This window comes from Hoplias malabaricus, chromosome 1, assembly GCF_029633855.1.
Source record: "Hoplias malabaricus isolate fHopMal1 chromosome 1, fHopMal1.hap1, whole genome shotgun sequence".
NCBI lineage: Eukaryota > Metazoa > Chordata > Actinopteri > Characiformes > Erythrinidae > Hoplias > Hoplias malabaricus.
This window is the reverse complement of record NC_089800.1, coordinates 44,787,167-44,810,020: the sequence shown is the minus strand read 5'-3', so window position 1 is coordinate 44,810,020 and position 22,854 is coordinate 44,787,167. Positions and strand designations below refer to the sequence as shown.

Below are 22,854 nucleotides of genomic sequence, written 5' to 3'. Positions count from 1 at the left end.
GAAATATGGCTGAACTAACAACAGACAGTGTAGTAGCACCACCTTAAGTTGTCTCTGTAAAATAGGGCTGAACTAACAGTTCCTACTCGCACATGCGTGTTCCAACATTAACTTAAATTAACTCTAAGACAAGTGTGAGGCTTTTGTAATGTTAAGAAAATTGTTGAGTCTAGTCCAGGTAAGCCTCTAAAATGATCAATTTAAAGAGCTGGAATGCAATCAACACGATGTATTTTTTAGCAAGTTCATAAGAGGAGATTGTTCTTAAATTATAGTTTAGTAAGGGAAAAAGTGCAAACTTAAATCTGTGGTTTTGTCTGTTGGCTATTCCTTCCTCATTCACTTCTAGTTCTTGTTTACTTAAAGTTTTGAATGTTGAGTTTGACTGCTGTTTTTGTCCATTTTGCTATCAGCTGTACAGATTTGACTGAATACTGGTAATAATGGTTTATTTTGAATGCATTATTTAAAAAAATGTAATATAAAAACTGTAAAATGCAGCAGGAAATGCTTCATTACAAACTGCCTACAGAAGACAAAAAATAAAGGGCAACTTGGGAAAATATTTAAGAACATAATTAAGATTAACTTAAGACAATATTTGAGAACTTATGATTTTTTTTCTTGAATTGCATTCAAGAACAGTTTTATGAATTATTTACTTATGAACTTTAATTGTTGTTATGAAGTGTTTATCTGAAGATCCTTCATATGTTTTTCTCTAGAAACGTTTCTGTGCCCTTGTTTCCAACAAATTTTCCCCCAATTTAAAAACATGACCAAGCATGTCTATGAATGACAGTACTGTTATATCAGATGTCAGAAGTGATATCAGAAGTGAAGGTGGTGTTAATTGATGGCCATTTTTTCATTATAAGCTCCTTTAGTACTGGGTGCATGCATGCTAAAGGCTAACCTCAGGAAACTAGAATTTTCTTTCAAAATGTACTGACTAAGGGTGTAGAATTAGCATGGACGGAGGTGACGCCACCAATATCCAGCGATTGCTAAATTGCCCCCACCAATAATTTGATCCCCTCCAAAAAAAAAATCTCATTTACTTAGAGGCGCAGAAATGGTTAAATCATGTTCTCTAATCGAGTCTTACCTCTTGTAACACATATCACCAGTGTGATTGGCTGTGTCTTTCCCTGCTGTCACGTGAGTCTATGTAGTTTGGTTGTGAGCAGCAGCAAAACTGGAAGGAAAACTTTCCAGTCATAAAATGATGCTCTTACTGTGCAAGACCCAGGTGCATTGTGGGTGACACATTGGTGTCAAAAGCGAGTGAGAATAGCAGCAAAAAAGATGATGGACATAAGGAGCTATTTTTCAAAGAAACTTGTAAGTCACTTAAAGTCAAGTAGCTAATTAAATGAATCCATCATAATAACAGCAGGCTAAAATCATCTGTAGCTATGAATAACATGGTTTGGAAATTAACTGCACAACAAACTGACAATAGGTCCCCAACAATGTCAAGAGCAAATCTACACCATTGGTAATGACCATGGTCAGGGCTGCAACTTTGTAAGATTATGGACTTCCGTAGTTTAAATTTCTGCATCCCTCATTTTGCTGTTCAGTTAATTGAGCTAATCTTAACAAATAAACCTTGCAAATCATTCTATTTGTGCCGATTTGTAGCACTGAAATTATGGAAAATATAATGAACTAGTATATCATTCATTACTGCTCCTTTATCTCTATTGCAGAATCTTGCATGCAGCACATGGGAACATAAATGACATCCGCCAGTCTGCCACCAATATTGGCCAAGATTTTATTGGTATTATCATTGGGCCAAGATTTCACACAGAGTGTGACATGCAATAAACTTATAAGACTAGTGTTATCGCACAGTTTGCAGCCGGCCTAGGAGGGAACGTGAGATGGAGCGAGAAGGGAGGGTGAGAGAGATAGACTTAGAGAGAAGCCTGCTGTGTTACTAAGGTAGGCGATAGAGCAGATGCCCTTGCTGCTTCCAGATGACACCCACCCACACCACCCTCCTCTTCCTCCTCCTCCTCCCTCTCCTCTTAACCGTCTGCCCTGCTTACCAGGCTTGTGGCTTCCTCTTCAGCAGGCCCTGTCTCTTCCACTGTGAATGTGGGCTCAGGTGGTAGGTCAGCTGCCTGCACACCTTCTCCATGGCCCCCAGAGAGTCCCCTTCCTGACCCAGGCAGAGAAGATAAAGAAGGGGGAAGGGAGGAGTGGGAGAGGTGTGAATTACATTATTAAAGTATTATTTCTGCATGAAATATGTATTTCGTATTTGCTTATGTTATAATCTCACTGAGAAACTAAATAATTTTATAATTTTTGATCAAGTAATACCTTATGTACAGAATACCTCAACGTAAAATGTCATATTTTTAATATTTAGTATCAATTATCAATTTAGTATGTCAAAGATGTGCATTTTATTTTTATCAAAAACACTCACACTAGAGCTGCATTCTGTTTTTCTTCTACAACACTTAATATATTCAGCATGCCATGCCCTGGTTGGGCTGTAGAGCTTTGGAACTGCATTCCAAATAGAACGCTGAACTCATCCGATGCCTTTAGGATTTACTGGACTGGCTATTGTAATCCAAAACTCATCATGTAGCATCAGTACCTTACTTCATTAATGATCTAGTACCAAAATGTATTTAAATCCTCACAGAAATGTTCCAGCAACCAGCTTAATGCCTTACAAGAAGAGCAGAAGCTGGTACTGCTGCAGTATATTGGCTGTCATACAAACACAGCAATTCATTTGTCTCTCCCCAAACCCTAACTGTATGGTACCTCCTGCCGTGTATCTGTATCATCTGTCATTAAAAGCCATTTTCATGGCAAAACACGTCTAGTGACAACTCTTACAGCAGTGCTAGAAATTAACATGTTCCCAACAGATGTACCATGAAAAATTCCTTGATTTTGGTCAGAATGCACCTTTAATGTCGTCTGGCAGAGTACCAGAGCGGTGGGGGGAAAAGAAATCTAATTTCGCTGGCGACTGTAGTGACAGGATAACAAGGCAATACAGACTGACAGACTCGCTATTTCTGACTCATTTTGGCACAGCCATTAGACTAGCTTAGACAAGCAATAGAAGCTGGGTATGTGTGTGTCCTGAAGTTAAGAGGCAGGCGTACATAATGTATTTTACAGACGGTAGAGCTGCATGGCGGTGAGTTTTATGAATTTCTTTTTGGTGATTTATAATTCTTCCACTTGTCTGCCCTACTGTTTATTAACTTCAGAGACATGATCAAAACGGGTGCCTCTACAAAGTTGGAATCAGTGGAATTCAGGGGCATCAAATCTTATTGGTTTAAAAACATTATTACTGTATAATGCAATGAGCAACATTTTGTCTCAAAACAGTCAAATCTCAAATAACATTTAAAACAACATGTACATCACTTTGTAACTCAGCTGTTTTTACAGTAAAGTCCATTTCCAGAGTAGCTGTGCATTTAAAATGAACACTGAGATTTAATTACATTGTAGTAGTGTTCCTGTTCCACGTCTATTCATGCTGTCATCACTGAATTATCTTATGTTTATGAAATTTAATATCAGAATATAATAGAAAATGTATAATAAATATTTTAATAATATTAATGTATTTTACTTATTATCCGCATATAATTGTGTCCAGATTTTTATTAGAGCCTCAGGAGACTTCCAATTTTTCATAGAAATGTCTTTTTTTCCGATTGCATTTTCTAGTTATCAGAATCCAAGTAATCTCACATTCAGTAGTGTTGAGGTCAGGCTACCAGCAGCTTATTTTATATGGTTTGCATTTATTAAATATATTTCTGCTAATTCACTTTCCTCAGTAACTTGGTTTCTAAGTCTCTTGGCAGGTATGCATCCCAAACACAGCATTTCTTTTCACACTGGAAGGACAGGCAGAACCATCTCAGTATATTTACTTATTATTATAGCTTATTTTTTTTGCTTTGTTTCTAAGACTAAGGCTTTAGGGAATGTTTATCTTTATCGTGACTGCGTAGATGGTCTGCCGGGTATTTCACTGATGTTAACCACCCCAATTTTTCCACATCTTTAAATCCATTTTTGAACTCCACTTATCTGAAATTGGAAATTAACTAAATGAAATGTGGTCTCTGACTTTAGTAAGTAATGTAAATTACTGCTTTAATTATAAACTCCAGACTTTTCTTATCAGTAATACTATGTATTGGTCATTACCCCTGCTATAGAAAGCTTGGCACTTATTTGAGGCATTACATCAAAATCTTCCCAAAATAATGCCACAGAGAAGAGCATAATGAGTTTATTATGAAAATTGTAGGAAGTGTTTTTCAAAGCTGTTTTGGGGAAGTGCTGGGGGAAATTTGGGGGACAATAAATAAAGCACCTTAAACTCTGGAACTGTGACATTTAAGCTAACCTTATAGACTGACTTTTTAGCTTTTTTGAGCTGAAATACAACCTGCTGGACCTTCCTGCAGCAATTTTTCCACACAGAGAACCCAGGCTGCATTGAAATTTCGGGATGTCGATAAAAAGGGATCCGTTTCTGAATCAATACTGCCTGTGTGGGTTTCTATCTTTCTATGAGCTGACCTCTAGAAAGGTTAAAATCTGAATGTAGAGCAGTGGGTAACACAAGGCCATGAACATGAGTGTGGCAGTGTTTAGCTGCTAGTGGCGAGGGTGACTGTAACACATGGCTGGTCGGCCTCCCCCTGCAGACAGACAGCAGGTCCCCTGGCAATGTTATTGTACACACAGAACACACTCGAGGCTCTTGCAAGGCACGAGAACCCAGAATCAGCACTGCGGCTCAAATCCAGCCACTACACTTCACATGCTTTGTTTTTGCCTCACACAATGTCTGACCCCACTTACGTCAGCTCTTTTTGTTGTGTGGTCAGAGGGAATATTTAAAATATGTATTAGTTATATGTAGTCTAGAACAGGAATAATAAATCACTACACAGACTGTGAGAGAGATGACCTGTGCTAAAATGCTTCTTGCTTTTGGCTGTGAACTCACAATGAATTCAAACACACACACACAAACACACAGATAAAATTCATTTTCCCAGTAGTAAAAAAGCAGATATTGTACATTTTCAAGTCCAATTTGATAGAGAGCCAAAACGACAAAAACGACTCCTCATTCCCCTCCCCGATCTTCAGTGATCTTAGGTCGACTGTTGCTATGGATAATGTGGGGGAAAAACCACTATCCACAGAGCGCACAGTAGCAGTGGTATTGCTATGGTTCCTGTTAGTGCTGAGAGCTGCTGTTTTTCATTGCCAGGTGTTAAAGCTGCCTGGTCTAGAAGCCGAGTTTGGTGTTTGTGCTGTGTGCTATTGTGCTTAATTTGCTCCATTAAGTGCAGCAGCAGCAGCAGGAGTCTCCTTGTGGGGGCTGACCTGTTCTCAGAATGTGACTCATTCGTTAGCGCAGCACTGGCAATGGCTTTAGCTGTCGCTCACTGTGACTGGCTCTTAATCCCCTCTTTCTCTCCCACACCCACCCATCAATATCTCTGGAACTAAACGCTTCCCTCTTTATTGTTGCTAGTTACACTCATGAGTGGCTGTCAGCTTCTGAAATCTGGCTATGATCGTTAAAGGCATGTCTCTTCTTTTGTCCCACTATTCAATATCTACTTGAACTAAGTGCCATTCATTTCCTGTCTCTCATGTAGCCTGCAGTGACACACACATACACACACAAAACAAACACACTTATCCTGCACACATGATAAGGAAAAAAGGGCAAACAGCACATGTGCTTGTGTGGGACTGTGTATGTGTGCTGAGATATGATCAGATTTGTGAGTAAAGGAACTAATCACTCTACCGTCTTGGGGCAGTGAACATATCTGGCCAAACTGATAATCAAGTCATGTGTAATGGGGTCCACCAGGTTCCGGAAACTAGCGTAGCGATAGAGAACGTCATCCAGAGATGTGGACTCCATTCCCAGATCCTACAGACAAAAAATGAAAATACAAATAAAGCTGTTACCCAGTTCAGCAGTAGCAGACCACACCCACACACAGCACTGTCCACGTATTCTAAACGTTCATTAAACACAGTCATTTGGATTTTTTTTTTAATGAGAGGATTTTCTCTGGATTATTAAATCAATGATTCACCACTGTATTGATCTACACAGTCCAAATATTTAGTCTTTCTGAAACTGAGTCATGCAAGACATTTCCACACCATTTCCACATTTCTGTATTTGAACATCTATGCTGACACAGTTATAATCTTAGCTCCAATAAATGACTACTATTGATGGTATAAAAATAAAATGCATAATGTTGATTATATGGTGTTTTGCAGAAAAAGGCTTACACATGATCAGGATCCAACTGATGCAGATTTAAGCAATATTTCTAATTGATAATAAATTTATTGAACTTTGGAAAAAACTATTTAGTTGATTGTTGTCACTGAGTTCAAATATTTGCATATTTTCATTTCAAAATAAAACTCTATATATATATGTTACATTTCTCTGTGGTGGTATGGTGGTATCCTGGGAAGTATAGTCCCACTTCTTAAGATATCGGCATCAGCCCATAATTCCCAAACTGGTGCATTCCTGTTTAATCTCTGTGATAAAATGAATGCAATGTGCATTAGTGCTCCTAATGTATTTAAACAACAGCACAGTAGTATTGAACAGGCATCATTTTGATCACTGAAGAACATTTTAATACTGTCCAATCCCCAGCTTCTCTCCAGTGGGAATCAAAACAGTTCATGATGTGAACTGCATTTCATAAATTTGTGTCAGAGAATAAAAATAAAAAAAGCCTTCAACAATGAAGAATAGAAATACATGTCTTCAATAACCAATTAATTCAAATTCACAAGAATAATTTTTCTTTTGTGGGAGAAGTGCAAGTTAAACTCACTAAGAGGAAAATAAAAAAGGGAAAACCATCAGACAAATGTCCAAAGGTATTAGATTTTGTGTTGTGTAACAGAACAGTGTCTGCTGAGTAATATACAGTGCAAATGTCCTTTTGAATGTGAAAATGAGACATCAGTGTATTAGCCAAAACAAGTGTCTGTTTCTCACCTGGGCTGGACGGAAGAACGTGTCTAACGTTTTTGTGTTGCGTCGTGAACACTGACCATAGCTGAGTCATTCCGCTAATGGATGTTAGTGTTCCTTTTGCGATAAATTGTCATGACACATTTCATGTGTATTACAGCACATCAGCTTTCCATCACTATAAAGAAGCCCCAATTAAATGGTTCTGCAATCAGACAAACCTAAATGACAATTTAATCTATCATCCTGGGGCCTTGTTATCTACAAAGCAACAGGGCAGGTAGAGGGACAGGCAATTACAGATGGTCCAAATGTCAGACAGTGCTATGAGTGAGGTGGGTTTTTTTTAAGGTTGGAACAATATTGCGTCACCCAGATGAAAGAAGAGTGGGTAGGACAGAAGAGGAAAATTAAAATAGGAACAGGAAGAAAGTCAGCTTTGCGTCTAGAGAAAATGGCATCCATTTTTGATGACATGTGACATGAAATATAGATGCATAAGGCACATAAAGACTTGGAAGACCTATTCTAAGAACTGAGAGGTGAGCGCTCAAAAGCAGACAACCCGAATGGGTCTTTCCTCATTACTGGATTTTTTTTCCTACAGTAATCTCCCCCCTCGCTGAAACTGTGGTCAGCCATGCACAATTATGTAAACCTCATTATGCAAAGCTCTTGCTACAATTCCCCTCCACAAGGCTGCATCTTAATTAATCAATCTCCATTCAATTAAAGGTCTGCTTTCATGGTTTTCTGAGCAAGAGGATACATAAAGTAACCAAGAGTCTCTTAAGGTCTGGCTGTTTATGTTTCCTTCCTCTTTTCATTAAGTGCATATTGAAATTCCAAACTTTGGAAAATATAGGGCAATTCTATGTTGCTTAATGTCACTAAATAAAAATCGCTTGAAAATGGCACACAGCCTGCATGCCAGCAACTTACACAGTTGCTCAGCCAGAATCAGTCAGCTTATCCTGTCAAGATATTTGTGGGATTTTTAAAAGCCTTTTGTGCTCATCCTTTGATCCATGGTCCATATCTCAGGAAATCCTCAGACTGCCGGTGATCACAGCTGACCCTGTTCTATAGGATGATCTTATTGTCTGTCTTGCGTAAAGGCACATGTCAATTCATACATATACTCAGTAACAATAACAACAAATGGCATAAACATCATTGATTACAACTTGTTTGTAACTTGAGTTAGTTTTGTAGCACTTTTGGTCTACAAATATTTTCGGTCTCTAGAATTTAGAGTCAGTTCCACCTTAAGTGATCTGACAAATATAACTAATTATTACCCACCTATGGAGATGGAACAGAGCAACATCCTCATCTAGGTTCATGCTTTTCGATGTTTGGAGGTCTCTCCCCTATCTAAACATCTCCAGATGCCGTTTCTCTGCTGTGAGCAGAGAGAGAGAAAGCCTAGTATACAAGATTTTTTGGGGGTGTTTTTTACCCCATTTACTGACACGGGGTCAGAGTAGTTTCCAGCATACAAACCGACTGGAGAGCTAGCAAGGGCACAGTGAACATTACCTTTATGCACAAGCCTTCTGAAATAGCTTATTTTTAAAGCTGTATTGGTATTGCTAAAAAACGTGTTACCACAATATCTCTTAAATGACTTTATGCTACACAACATCACTGAAAGTCATGTAGAAAAATATGGCATTAAAATAGAAATGCCTTGTTACATGTCTCATGCTCAGTAAAGCTTTTGGATACATTCAATATGCCTGTTCTTTGTTACTCTGTAGCAAGCTATCCTGAGACAGGAGGAAAGTTTAATGCCATGGGATACAGATTTTATACGACATGCTGATATCAAAAGTCTCTTTCATTATCATGTTTGAATATCTGCTCATCTTCAAATATTTTGTAAAAAAATAATCATTCAAATTCACACCCCTACCAGTGACCACATGACGACCAAATCTGAGTAACAGTAAATCTGGAGTGTCCCTCTAAGCATTCACACTCTGCCAAACTCAGTCCATTGTGTATAGTCAGTGACATGTATGGACTGCAGCAAGGTCTTTTCTCTTGTCTGGTTCTGCCCTCAGGTGCTCAGTCTCTCCTCTGCTCTCTCACTGCCCTCCATCCCTCCATCATGGAGAGCGAGGTCCAGACTAGCCGAGTGGCTTCACAGCAGAGTAATAAATCGCACGGCTGTCCTAATTGCATCCGCATCCCAGGACAGACCAGCCTCTGGGCATCTGTCTCAGCAGCACTGATGGAAGTAAAATATGCATCCACACAGGACAGCAGGCATGTTTGGACTACACATTAGTTTGGCATGGAGGCATGAAGTCTCAATGCTTGTTGTAGTTATGACAGATGATGTGCAACTTCTTGGTTATTAACTTTTACACTGTTCCAGACAGGTTATAACCACTAGCACCTGCCTGACTGAAAATGACACTGACATCCAATATATGATTGGCACTGCAGATCATGAAGTACTCTTCACATAACACTACTCTTGTCTTTACAACAAAGTGCCAACTAACTTAAAACACTTGTAAGACAGAGGAGAACTACCTCACAATGACCCTTCTCCTGTTCTAGTGACAAAAGCTTCAACTGACTAATTCTACACGCACTCATAAATGTGACAGAAATGGCAAGGTTCTTTCAGTTTTACCAAATAGATTAATTGGTAAATCCATTGAACAAGTACAAACAAGTACAATGAAATTTAGTTCAGCACTCAGCCTGGCATCCCTGCTTCTGCTCATTAATTTAGGCAAAATCCCCAGCTAAATTAACCCAGAGTTAATGAGCTATTTTATGTCAGAATTTATTCATTTAATTTGGCAAGAGCCTTTATAAAACTGTAATTGAAATCAGTATACATGCTACCAAAACATTCAATTTATCTTCAAATTACAGATTCAAAATCACGATGCTCCACTGAGCTGTAATAGGGAGTCTAAAGCCTCTGTTGTTTCAGCAATTTAGAAACTGCACTATGTACATTTTGGTCATGGCTAGAAACCACCCCACTCCCCTCTCAGCTGATTTCAGGACAGTGTTGTAAAAGTAGGGGAGCCCAAGAGTGAAAACTACTAATCTTACCTAGTTTTGCTTTAAGGGGCTTGGCTGAACAGTTCACAAACACAGTAAGTTAAAAACAGCTATGACCTCTAGACCCTACAGACTGGTCTAGTCATAATACAGTCGTATGTAATTATTATTTTTTTACATTCCTGGTCAAAACACATGTTAAGTTTGAAACTATTCATTTGTATGTTTCCTTTTACCCCAATATGCACAATTTAGTAGCTGTGCATTTAAATGTGCAGATGTGTGCAAATTACTGTTATGTATTTGATACAAGGAGGCCCAATCATTTGCATATGACTGTACAATACAACACCAGTTCATTAAGGTCTATCATGATCCCTGATGTCTGTACCTGGCGCAGGGTTTTCAGCATTTCTGTGGCCTCATCATGTTTGCCCTGCTTGGCCAGGAGTAGCATGTCCTGGATCATGCCTATCCGTCGTTGGTATGGAGGAGGAGGAGTTCCGGCTCGGCTCAGCCTATCTCCGGGCTTCAGGGTGAATGAGGACAGCAGCTCGGGTCTTTCTCTGGCCGAGGTCTTCTTCCACGGAGCTGAGAGGGGACTGCCCCCGGCCTCCTGCCCTGGACTTTTGGCTTGCTTCCCTCCCATGGCTAGAATAACTCAAAATACACAGTACTGGAGCTCCAAGTGTTTATCTCACTCCAAATATGACCACCAGTCCAAATGCCTACTAATAAGGATCTTAATAAGGATCCTTTTGCCAACCTTCACACCTTGAAATGATTCTAGCCAATACACATGAATCCCTAAAAAGACAAAAATAACAAACACTGAACAGTTGATTCACTAAAAAAAGAGAATAGAGCTAATTCTAAATTCATTAGGCACAGTCAGCTCACTCCACTTTTGTTTGTCGATTTATAAACTTTGGTTTCTGTCCAGTCCCCTACACACAATCTTGCATGGACATTAAACTGTAGCAAGGTTCTTTAAAATCATTCTTATTTAAAAAGTCAAAATAATTCTGTCAGGATGGAACCAAAATACAAATAAAAAGGGTTAAATATAGTAGTGAACTCTTAACCTACTTCAGAGCCCTGTGAACATCTTCACACCTGGTCACTCACTAATTGCTATATTTATAGTTAGAAGAAACTAATCTGACTGTTGCAGCTTTGCAATATAAAAGCTGTCATTTCTCTACGCACACAGAACAATCCCCAAATATCCCCTTTCCTTCAAGTGAACGAAAAGCTCAGCAAATCTGCAGTGAGAACAACGTTGAGTCAGAACGAGCCAAACAATAACTCCTGAACATTTTGAGCAGTTTCCCTCCGTTCACACATGGAGAAACACTTTCAACACACCTACAATACTCCGTAATATGACACACAATCTGCTTTTGCCTTAAGAGGAATAAGCCAGCTCTCTTTGGGCGCCAACATTTAACTCGCTCTACTTCTTTTCTCCAGATTTATCTCATAAACTTTGGCAGTGCAGTCTTCTCGCACCAGTTTCCAAGGACATTGTGAAGAGAAAAACACCTCGACAGGTGCAGCAAGGTCCTCTGTGGTGTCTCTTGCTTCGCTAACCACAGAGAGAGAAAATGCAGTGCATGAGCTCCTCACACAGTCAGGTCAAATTCTGAACAAAGGCGAATAAAAGCGGAATAAGGGTAAATATAGTGCCGGAGTGTTAGTCTGGTCCGGAGCCCCCTCAGGTGGGGAAGAGCTCGGATGCTAAAGCCTGCAGCATGGCCGAGGCGCTGAGGGGAGAGACCAGTCCAAACCTCAAACTACCACAACCCGTACTTGTCCCCACCGCGGAACATCGCCCTATTACAGAGGAGAGAGGCGGAGAGCTCCTCCGAGGGCTGAAGAGAGCCGATATTTCACATATCCTTCCGCAGACACACCGGACCGCGCTGCTTCATGACCGAAAGTAAAGCTCTCTGTCGGGGAGCCCGTGTCGTCCTCCTCCTCCCGCCCCTGGCCCATCCTCGCCTTCCCCCATCAAGTCTAATGTCAATGACGACCAGTAAACAGCTGAGTTCCCACTCGACTCCGCGTCTGCTACTTGTTTTCCTGTTGTTTATTTTGAGAGCTGCCCTCGCTCAGGTGCGTCCTGGGTGAAGCTGGAGTGTTTTCGGGTTGGGCTGCATCCTTTTACTGAGACTACTGCGAGCGCCTGTTTATGTGTGTGTGTGTGAGAGAGAGAGAGAGCGGGAGAGAGTGTGTGTGTCATCGTGCAGCCCTCTCTCTCTCTCTCTCAGCTGGGAGGGGTTGAACCATGTATAACATCTTCCAGTTCAGTTCCAGCCTTCACTCTTTAAACCCTGGCTTCATCGGCTTTGTTTAAATTCGACATTTGCGAAATAAAACGGAGACGTCTTTCAGCCAATTACAATCGCCGTACAGACACAACACCGACAGAAATCTGCTTCATCTACTTAAGAAAATTAAATAAATAAATATTATTAATAAATATATACATACTGGTCTTGCTATATATTTATTTTTTTGTATGTAAATAATCTAAAATCAAAAGCTTGATCAACTAAAGTCCTATTCTAGTCGTGGATTAACTATTTAAAAACTCCACTCTCATCAAACTAACACAAGTTACGGTCAAGAAAAAAAATCCTCTAATACCTTAAAATTTGCTAAGCTATAACACCCCCCAACCCACCACACACGTTTACACACAGAACTATGAATATGCAAGAAGTCTTTGGCTCTGCAGTTCAAGCCCCGCCCCATAAGTTAAAAAATGGTTTATGACGTAAAAAACCCTGTCGATTTGTATCAGCTCGTTATAGATGCAGGTTCAAAGCCAAAATGTTTGGCCATGATGTTAAATGATTTTGTATATATATATATATATATATATATATATATTTGGAATCATCTAGAATAAAAAACTGACAGGTTAACTAGATTAAAAACACAGTTTTCACTGCAGGTAACCTTTAACTTATAGTGTTTCAAATATCTACTTGTAATCAAAACTTAATTAATTTTACTCCGTAAATTTTGATTTTTCCAGATGTGCTTTGAAGGTAAATTTACTCACATTATCTAGATAAGTAGTATTTTTATTTAAAATGTTATCATCATTCAGTGTTTAAAGAATGGCAGCCATGTTAGCACAATAGGAAATATGTTCCTTTAAGTGCACATACAAAAAACATTAACATATATGAAGCTGTAATTTACATCCCACTAACAGGCAAACACAAAAAAAAATGTTACGTTAAAGTGTGGTTGTTAAAAATATTTCACTTGTATTCATGGTTAAAAAGTGCTACAGATGTAGGTAGACTAAGATGAAAATCTGACAACAAAGCTAAGGGATGTGGGAATTGTGTTTCGCCAAACAGAATTTCTCATTTAGCCTGATAACTTGCCCAAAATTATGACCTGTCAAAGAGGAAGAGCCCTTTTCCAACTGGACAGGCCTGGCTTTGTGGAGACATCTGTGATATTTGCAAAATCATGTTACTCCATGCCCTAAATGCTCACTGACTGGAATCAGACAAATCCTTTCTATTGTCCTAAATAACTTTCCACTCTATAAATAGAAAGTTGTTGAAACACACACACACACACAACAGCCAGATCAGAGAGACACAGCTGTGTAAATGGACATAGATGGTCTTGATTGCAGTGGGTGGGGCACTGGGCTGCAGAACTCACTATGTGCAGTTATTTCTCATCAGTGTTGTCTGCCTGTCTGGCTTTTACACACACCAGGACAGTTATATTACTCTATACTGACACCTAGTGGTAAGTGTACTTTTTTAACATAACATCACAGTTGGATCTAAAGTTCTAATATAACTACTGGACGACAATATTTTGTAACATGCATACACAAGCTAAACTACTGGAGAAATACTTCAGCATTTTCTAACCACAAATAAGTAACAGTACAGTGTAGAGGAAAAGTACATTTGACATTTCCTTGTATACGGTAACAAAATAGAAACTGTTCTCTTGATAGAAGCTAGTGAGTCATCTGTTCTTTGCCAAGTAGTGGGGAAATACTGTCCATTGCTTGACAGGGATCAGGTTTTTAAAAAAACACTAGAGGTTTCCAATTTTTAAATAGTACGGAAAATACGACACTTGAATATTGGATCTCACCCGACATGCACTATATATAGTACCTCCAAGAAAAGCAGCAATGGACCAATGACAAGTTACGCATCAAATTATTCAGGACCAAACCCCAGAACTATGTGATGACATGGAGGAATGTACTACAAAATCCATGCTTTTAAACAAACCTAAAATAATTCCATTAAAAACATGTTACAGAAATTAGTTTTGAGAAATAGTCAGATGTATTTATGATTTACCCCTAACCACAGAACTGTGTAAAAACAACTTGTACTCTACTGGGTTCTCAAAACTTGAGGGAAAACATTGTGTACAGTCAAGTTATTTGCTTAGAAATAAAAAAAGGAGAAACAGCAACTTCAAAATGCATTTATTTTTGCTTTTGTGTGTGGCATTGTGCAGCACCATCTTTCTCCCTCTCAAGTGGTCCTTGAACAACTTCTTCCAGTTCATCTCCTCTCCAGACGCCACACTGATAAAATCTGCTGTATCTGCTTTTAACTGGCAACATTGTGCATATTACTGTGTTGAAATGTTTGTGGTATTTATAAAATACTTTTAGCTACAGTCAACTTAACTGTTGTGTGAGATAAACTTTCTCTTGCAGTCATTGATCAAATCACTCAATCGCTCCTCTGCTTTTCACCATAGTCACATTTTTAAAAGTTATATTCAAGAAAACAAAGTCTCCCAATGCTAAATTATGCACAGATGTGTACAACAGCAACAATTTCAAGATGCACATTTATTTTTACTTTTTACAGGAGTTATTTACAGGACATTATCCAGGTCATAATTTATTATCAATGTACTCAACATCTGCAGATGTTTTTTTTTTTTGTTCTTTTTTTATTCCTCAGCACAAACCAACTGGACTGGGACTGGTATGACGTGCAATTACAGTCAGAACAGACATCTTAATAGACAGGTCTCTTCTATAACTCAACAGAACATCCAGTAGTCTAGTGACAGTCATTTTAGAACTCTTCCTCCCTTCAAATCAAAAGCTACTCTCAAACATTTATGACCAATTCTGTCCTCTAAATTAAAAATATATGCAGAAATGCATCAACATTGATTATGGCCTCACTTATGAAATGATTTAGAAATCTTGAGCTTGAAGACAATCTCAAAATACATAATTTGCCAAAAAAAAAAAACCCAACTGATTCTGACAGCTCAAAGAAGAAACAGAAATCACATTCAGTTCCATTTAAGCAGCAGTATGGAACCTTAGCACAGGGAAAACCACTAGCATTTCTCAATCACACTCAAAAAATTATTACATATACAGTATCCAAAACTACCTGAGTGCTACATTCGCTTTCAATTAATTTCTTTGCGCAGTGAAATGCACTTACATACAGGGCTGTAATCAAGGTTCTAATACTGCAGGATGTGTCATTTCCACTTCACATCAAATCATCCCCCAAGTTCCTGAAAAGAAAACACTAAGGCAAAGTGCATATAAGAGTAGAGTGAAGTGTGGGAAACGTGATTACACTGGTCCTAAGGGACTGGGTCTGTTATACGGTGTAGCCTGTAGGGGGCGCTTTATCGTCCTTATTGCTCTCCAGAGAAAAGGGTGGAATGCGCACATCAAAGTGGGAGCCATCTGTCCTCTCGATGCGGAATGTCCCCCTGAAAATTTTTTTTTTTTGCATCAGATCAAATAAGACAGGCATTAAGGGCATTATTAAAAACGTGCTCTGCTGTTGTTGTGATTATTTTGGCTGAAACTCTCTTTTTAACATATAACATTCAAATAAATCTAATAACAATGCAATATGTAAAACTAAAGAGGAAGTTTGGTTATTTAACTTACCACATGTGTCCACTCGGTGCCTGCAATGACACATGGCTGCTATACTGAAAAGCTGGCTGTTCTTTTGACAAAACTGGCTCCTGTTTGAAAAACAGGGTCATAAATATTTTTTAGTGCCTGTTGAAACCTGTCTTTTTCAATTTCACTTTGAATGAATCCTAGACACCATGTTACTAGATTAACTCAAATCAGGTGTTTTTAGCTTTGGGTACATTACAATACCTTTTTACCCTTTATAAAAATCCGCAAACTTCGGTAGTGTTCGGGAGTGTTTTAAAGTCCAAATGAACACTGCATTAAAAAACAGTCCACTATCTTGGACCAACAGAGACTCTGGGATGATAACTGGCAAAAATTTGTGTACTGACACAGACTTCAGATGAGGACTACATGAAAATTCTCCTCTTTAGCCTCCCCCCAAAACACCTTATATGCTTACACAAAACTTGTTAGGTTATGTTTAAAAATGAAATCAATCACAGATATAATGGAAGTGCTGCTGCTCACCCGACCGACAACACCTCTGCCACGGACAGTTTCCAGCGTGCCAGACAGGCTGAAGATTCTCCAGTGCCTCTCTCGAAGTTGAACTACTTCATCACCCAAGTTCTCCAGACGAATACAGTATCGCCACTGAGAACAGTTCAGAAATTACAATCATTATAAATTTAAAATTGCAATCCTCACTGTGCCAAGAAAAACACATCTTCATTCACATCAACTGTTTGTTATGAATGGAGCAATAAAAACAATCCAAAAATACTTGGAAAAAACTTGTTTTACATTGACTTTCACTGAAAGTTAAGGTTTATCCCTTCTCCTATAAAAAGTAATATTTTGGAGGTACATAAATATATATAAAATATGTTGCATTTTGCATTTAAAAATCAATGTTCTACTGCAGCTGCTTACCCAGTATACATGAGAATTCTGTGCTTCCTACAAGAAAAGAAGAAGAAAACAAAAACACAGCTTAGTCAAATACACAAACACTGCTGAACACGTGTCTCAGTCCAAATAACTTTGCTTACCCTCATGCCCATGTAGAAGGGAATGACAGTGATGCGGATATTCTCTGTCGTTTCTCTGTGTACATCTGACAGCTCCAGCCATGGATGGTTCTTTTCCTGCCAGGCTCGGAGTGTGTCTCTTGGGGTAAAATTAGGTGCTGTGTAAGCAACACACAGACCATTCCATTAGATGATGGCTGGTAGTAGAATGTATTTACCATGTAAACCATCTTAGGAGAAAAACAGCACTTACTATTGGATGGGTTATACATTAGAAAGCGCTCAAAAAGCTCGTGCTGTATAGGAACCTGTTCAGTTGAGCTGTAGGGCAGGATGTCTTCGTGACTCACATAATCTAAACCTGAATGACAGAATTATTGAAATAATGCAACCTGTAACTAACAGACAAATATAAAAACATAAATATATTGTCAGCTTTGCTACTCACACTCACATACCTGGGATAGCGTACAAGGCCCTGCTGTCATCATGATTTGCCAGAAACGTTACTGCCTCTGTCTGAGACCTCTGTGACTGAAATAATGTAAGGTAATCTGAGCTGAATATATACAGGAAATCATCAATTAAACATCAACATGTTGTTAAAACAATAATTAGTTATTTTGCAACCTAAACTTTATCTGCAAAATAGGTATTGTATTTGGTAAATAATTAATTTCAACACCATTTCCCTGTACTAACAATAGAAATCTATAAGCACTTGCTTCAATCTCATACAGAGAATTGGTTCAAAGTATCATGGCTGACACACAGTAGTAAAAACACACTGACTGTGGGCTAAGCACACTCACTATGTGTGGGCAGTCCCTGGTGTCTATAAGGACCTGGTAGTAAGTGTGCATTTTTCCTTTCACCTCTTTTGACCCATGGGCTATGGTCTCTGGTTTGCTGAAATAGTAAAAATAAATACATGAAAATATTAATATGCTTTGTCAATCTTTCTTCAGTGAGAGGATACAAAGTTGTGAATTTAAAAGAATATGTAGATTCACAAAGTAAAATGGACCAAAAATGAAAATAAAGCAATGCTGCTGCTGGTGTTCGAATAATGGATTACATCTTCTCCGACTGATCAAATCTGATGCTGAAAATTTTATTGGTGTTGTGTGAAGGTGTGAGCCTTGCAAAATAATAATATATGCATAAAATAATAACAATATAATATATGCATATGTCCTCCCCAAACATTTGAACTAAGGCTTGACCAAAAGTGTTAACTTGGCTAACAAGAGCAGAACCCAGAAAGTCTTGTTACTTGTCAGGAGGTGAAGGACACACATCTCGATCAAAGAGACGAGCATGCCAGGGAAATAACACTATGCCTCTGTAGCCGAAGACACTGTGGAGAAAAAGCTGTGGAGAAAAGAGAAAACACTGTGTACACTGCTGAATGTAGAAAAATATATTTAAATATTACATTAACAACCGGTCTCACCCAACAGCACAACGACAATAATAAATATGAGATCGAGAAGAGGGTAGGGAGTAACTGAATTAAAATTTGACATATACTAAAAGCATACTGTGAAATACACACCTGGCCTGTTTCATACTTCCCATGCTGCTTTGGTGCTTCAAACACTCCTACGGTCTCCAGTATCTTCCCATTTGGCCTGTTTCTGTAAAACATAGTAAAAACAATTAAAACAACTAAATTGTTCACCAAAAATAACCTTGTAATTTGCAGCCACCATATTAACACAATAAATATAAATCACAAGATGAGAGACCCACAATTCTTAGGGCCCTTGATAAACCACTTCCCCATCTCAGCGAGCCAGAATATTACACAAATTTTCTGGAAAGCTGGACATAGGCCAGGCTGAATCTGATCTTCAGGCCTGATGCCAAGATAACCCTGCTCCCTGCTGAAAGACATCGCTGACCACAAAAATAGGACCTACGTGCTGTCTCCATTTACTTATTTCTTATCCACAATGCTAAAAGGAGATCTGGGAAATTATTTCAAAAACAATGACACAACAGTAACAGTATTAAAGGACCCATACATTGAACCCTGAATTTCTATTATGGTTTGACGTGAAAAGATTTGAGCATGTAAAAACTGTTGACGTCCATATACATTAATATACCTGAATGGATTTGTTTGTATAAACATAAGGCAACATAATACATGCCCAGTAAAGCCTGAAGTACATAAACTGAGCAATAAATGCAATAAACTGTTCTCCTTGACTCTAGACTCATTGTCTATTATTTCAGTGTTGGAACATTATCAGTCCTGCAGTGAAACTGAAGTGGTAAAAGTGGCCAAATTGTTAGAGAAGTGGGCCTGTGACCGGAAGTTTGCTGGTACAGGAAATCCACAGCTGAAGTGCACCTTAAAAAAAGACACCTTTACACCTAACTGGACAGCTGCCCTCTGCACTCTGTGTGTGTGTGTGTGTGTGTGTGGAAGAAACCTTTCTGATAGTAAAAAAAACAAACAAACAAAATGTAAATCATATGTGTGTTGAGCTGATACAAGTGGAGGTTTTTAAACGTTTTTAATGGCTCAAAGTTGCTGAAGCACTACAAGCACTTAAGCCGTTCTTAATGAAATTTCTAGTTACCTGATTATTCAAGTGGTCATGTAAATAGCACACTCTGATTTCTGAGATTAGAGTAAGGTCTACAAATCACATTAAGAAATCTGTTTAAGATTTCTTGCTATGAGCTACATTCTCTGTGCATGTCTACCTATATCTTTATTACTTTCGGATATCTTGGTCTGTGCATGTATACAAAGATAACAGGACAGTATGTAGAGCCGTCTCCCGCACTTATTCTGAAGTTCTCTTGTTGTTTTTTTTTTCCCGAAATTTCATCAAGTACAACTCGCTCTCACCAGTCCTTACAGCTGACACATGTGCAGCAGCTCTGGTCCCTGTCTGCAATGGAGTGACACAGTGCATCAAAGAACGTTTTATATAAAAAGAAAACAATATAAAGAAATAAACGTTTGTCTCCTTCTTAGCAGCAGTGTAATAATAGCAGTACTGCGTAATATTAGAAATAACAGAAAAATAAGATCCTTATTTGCAGACAGAGTGGGCCCATATCTACAGGGTGGGCCATTTATATGGATACACCTTAATAAAATGGGAATGGTGGGTGATTTTAACTTCCTGTTTGTGGCACATTAGTATATGGGAGGGGGGAAACTTTTTAAGATAGGTGGTGACCATGGTGGCCATTTTGAAGGAGGCCATTTTGGATCCAACTTTTGTTTTTTTCAATGGAAAGAGGGCCATGTGACACAAACATATTGGGAATTTCAGAAGAAAAACAATGGTGTGATTGGTTTTAATGTAACTTTATTCTTTCATGAGTTATTTACAAGTTTCTGACCACTTATAAAATGTGTTCAAAGTGCTGCCCATTGTGTTGGATTGTCAATGCAACTCTCTTCTCCCACTCTTCACACACTGATAGCAACACCGCAGGAGAAATGCTAGCACAGGCTTCCAGTATCTGTAGTTTCAGGTGCTGCACATCTTGATGGTATGGTGTGGTATGTGGGGTACAAAGATAGTGGGGCCAATCTTCATCAATGGAAACCTCAAGGCCACTGGATATGTGAAATTGCTACATAATTATGTGTTTTCCTCTTTATACACTGAAGCTAGCACGTTCCCTGAGTTTTTCCAGCAAGAGAGTGCTGAACAGTTTCCTGGAAAGTGGATTGGTGGCCGTGGGCCAGATGAATGGCCCCCAAGGTCTCCCGATCTGACCCCCTTAGACTTTTATCTTTGGGGTCATCTGAAGGCAATTGTCTATGCTGTGAAGATACGAGATGTGCAGCACCTGAAACTACGGATACTGGAAGCCTGTGCTAGCATTTCTCCTGCAGTGTTGCTATCAGTGTGTGAAGAGTGGGAGAAGAGGGTTGCATTGAGAATCCAACACAATGGGCAGCACTTTGAACACATTTTAAAAGTGGTCAGAAACTTGTAAATAACTCAAGAAAGAATAAAGTTAAGTTAAAACCATTGTTTTTCTTGTGAAATTCCCAATAAGTTTGATGTGTCACATGACCCTCTTCCCATTGAAAAAACAAAAGTTGGATCCAAAATGGCCGACTTCAAAATGGCCACCATGGTCACCACACATCTTGACAAGTTTCCCTCCTCCTATATTCTAATGTGCCACAAACAGGAAGTTAATATCACCAACCATTCCCATTTTATTAAGGTGTATCCATATAAATGGCCCACCCTGTACAAAAGGCCACAGCATGAAGAATGTCACAACTTTTTGTGATATTATTGGCTGTTGCAAAGCAGAAATAATATTATTGCTGGATTCATATAAACATAAGCATTTTCCCATTATCTGGTTTCCCAAGTGCATGTAAACGCTTTGATTAAATCTGATTTTGTGTCATAATCCAATTAAGTGCATGTAAATGTACTCAGTATATTATGCAGTTTCAGTTGGTCGTTCTCTAGTCCTTCCAAAGTGGTTACAGGACGCTGCTGGATGGATATTTTGGGTTGGTGGAGAAATTTCAATCCAGGACTGACATTGAGGTTTTTATAAATTCCAGCAGCACTGCTGTGTCTGATCCAGTGTTATCACCCAAGTGCTGAGGATGGTTCATGACTGGAATAACACCTGCTATAGTGAATGAGATGGTATGCTGAGCAAGAGTCTGTAATTGTAAAACTACAATTATTTAGTAAGCAGAACAGGTAAAATGGGCAACATATAAAGACGTCATGTTAATGTTTCAGCTGATTGGTGAACTCTATCTAATATTTTATTAATAGGTTATACAAAATTTGACTAATGTATAAACTATTTAAGGGAGTAATGTAGTCGAGCTATAAATAAAGCTTTTAAGGAGGACTTCGCCTATTAAGCACGTAGATATTTGCCAAATTCCAATTCTGTGGCCTCTTTCAGACTTTGTGGGCTAGGGTTTGTGGAGTGATTTTGTTAACGTAAAAGCATGTTGAACATTTGTGTAATTATGTGGTGAATGGGTCAAAAATACAAAAACAGCCGGAGTGACCGTTATAAATTGTTACAGAAGGAGGGGGACGCAGGACATGTCTGAACTTGCCTTCTACTTATTCGAGTATTTCGTTCCACATTACTGGAGAATCCCTGCAGCTACACAAATTAATGTGGAACGGAAACCTCGAATAAGATTAGCACAACTTCAGCTTCATGCTCAGACGTGCTGCTGCACCAGGCTTCAGCCTCCTCCCCTGAGTTGAGCCTCTTACCGGGAAGAAGACATGAATCTCTGTTGCTGGACACTGGACAAAGCGCAATGTACACAAGGCGGCCAGCTCCGACTCAGACTCCGGGTTCGGCTCCGGTCTACTCCGCTGTCAGTGCTGTAATCAGAGACGACGGCGACTCTTTGAGAGCGCCGTTTGTATTTACTGACGCTCAAAAATAACCCTCTCCGCAGCGCACACGCAGCCATCTTCCGCTAACGATAGTTCAGTCAAGTTGAGTTCACAAACATAGTACCGAAACTCAGGCTAAACTACTGACATAAAAATAGCCCCCAACAGATCTCATCTCAGTCACACTCGTGTCTGCAGGTGGCGCGTATAAAACTTACAACACGAGCAGAAAGAGCACAACTAGCCCAACTTCACCCTCATTGTCGCTACTTTAATCTGCCATCATTTCCCACAATGCACCACCCTCATCAAAATACAGTTTCCCTTTGTGTCCCAATCGAGATATGCTCCCTACCCCCTAAGCAGGTAAGTGTGTAAAAGAACCTCAACCTGAACTCATGCTCTGATTTCCTAATGTACACG

The 22,854-nt window shown here is 39.0% G+C and overlaps 2 protein-coding genes across 4 annotated transcripts in view; both read right to left on the bottom strand.

Annotated features, from left to right (window-relative positions):
- Positions 1-12,290, bottom strand: part of lrrc75a (leucine rich repeat containing 75A) — a 34,310-nt gene extending 22,020 nt beyond the window's left edge. For 2 of the 3 annotated variants that reach the window (XR_010801878.1, XM_066663854.1), the window contains exons 1-3: positions 10,482-12,290; positions 5,846-5,974; positions 2,061-2,173 (exon numbers count right to left, since the gene is read on the bottom strand). Coding sequence is in view for 2 of the 3 variants with exons in the window: in XM_066663854.1 (XP_066519951.1) it covers positions 2,061-2,173; positions 5,846-5,974; positions 10,482-10,739 (500 nt within the window). In the remaining variant the exon portion in view is untranslated. Of the gene's footprint in view, positions 1-2,060; positions 2,174-5,845; positions 5,975-6,505; positions 6,610-7,081; positions 7,208-10,481 lie in introns of those variants that run through there. The other variant, XM_066663867.1, reaches the window with a different exon arrangement.
- A 2,647-nt stretch (positions 12,291-14,937) lies between these two features.
- poldip2 (polymerase (DNA-directed), delta interacting protein 2) lies at positions 14,938-22,722 on the bottom strand. Its single transcript, XM_066678182.1, has 11 exons — positions 22,303-22,722; positions 18,606-18,687; positions 18,324-18,421; positions 17,860-17,956; positions 17,506-17,581; positions 17,301-17,408; positions 17,069-17,205; positions 16,950-16,976; positions 16,545-16,670; positions 16,038-16,117; positions 14,938-15,853 (listed from the first exon to the last, which is right to left on the bottom strand). Exons 1-11 carry the CDS (start codon positions 22,506-22,508, stop codon positions 15,739-15,741), a joined length of 1,152 nt encoding a protein of 383 aa, XP_066534279.1. The 5' UTR covers positions 22,509-22,722; the 3' UTR covers positions 14,938-15,738.
- Positions 22,723-22,854: the final 132 nt, after the last annotated feature.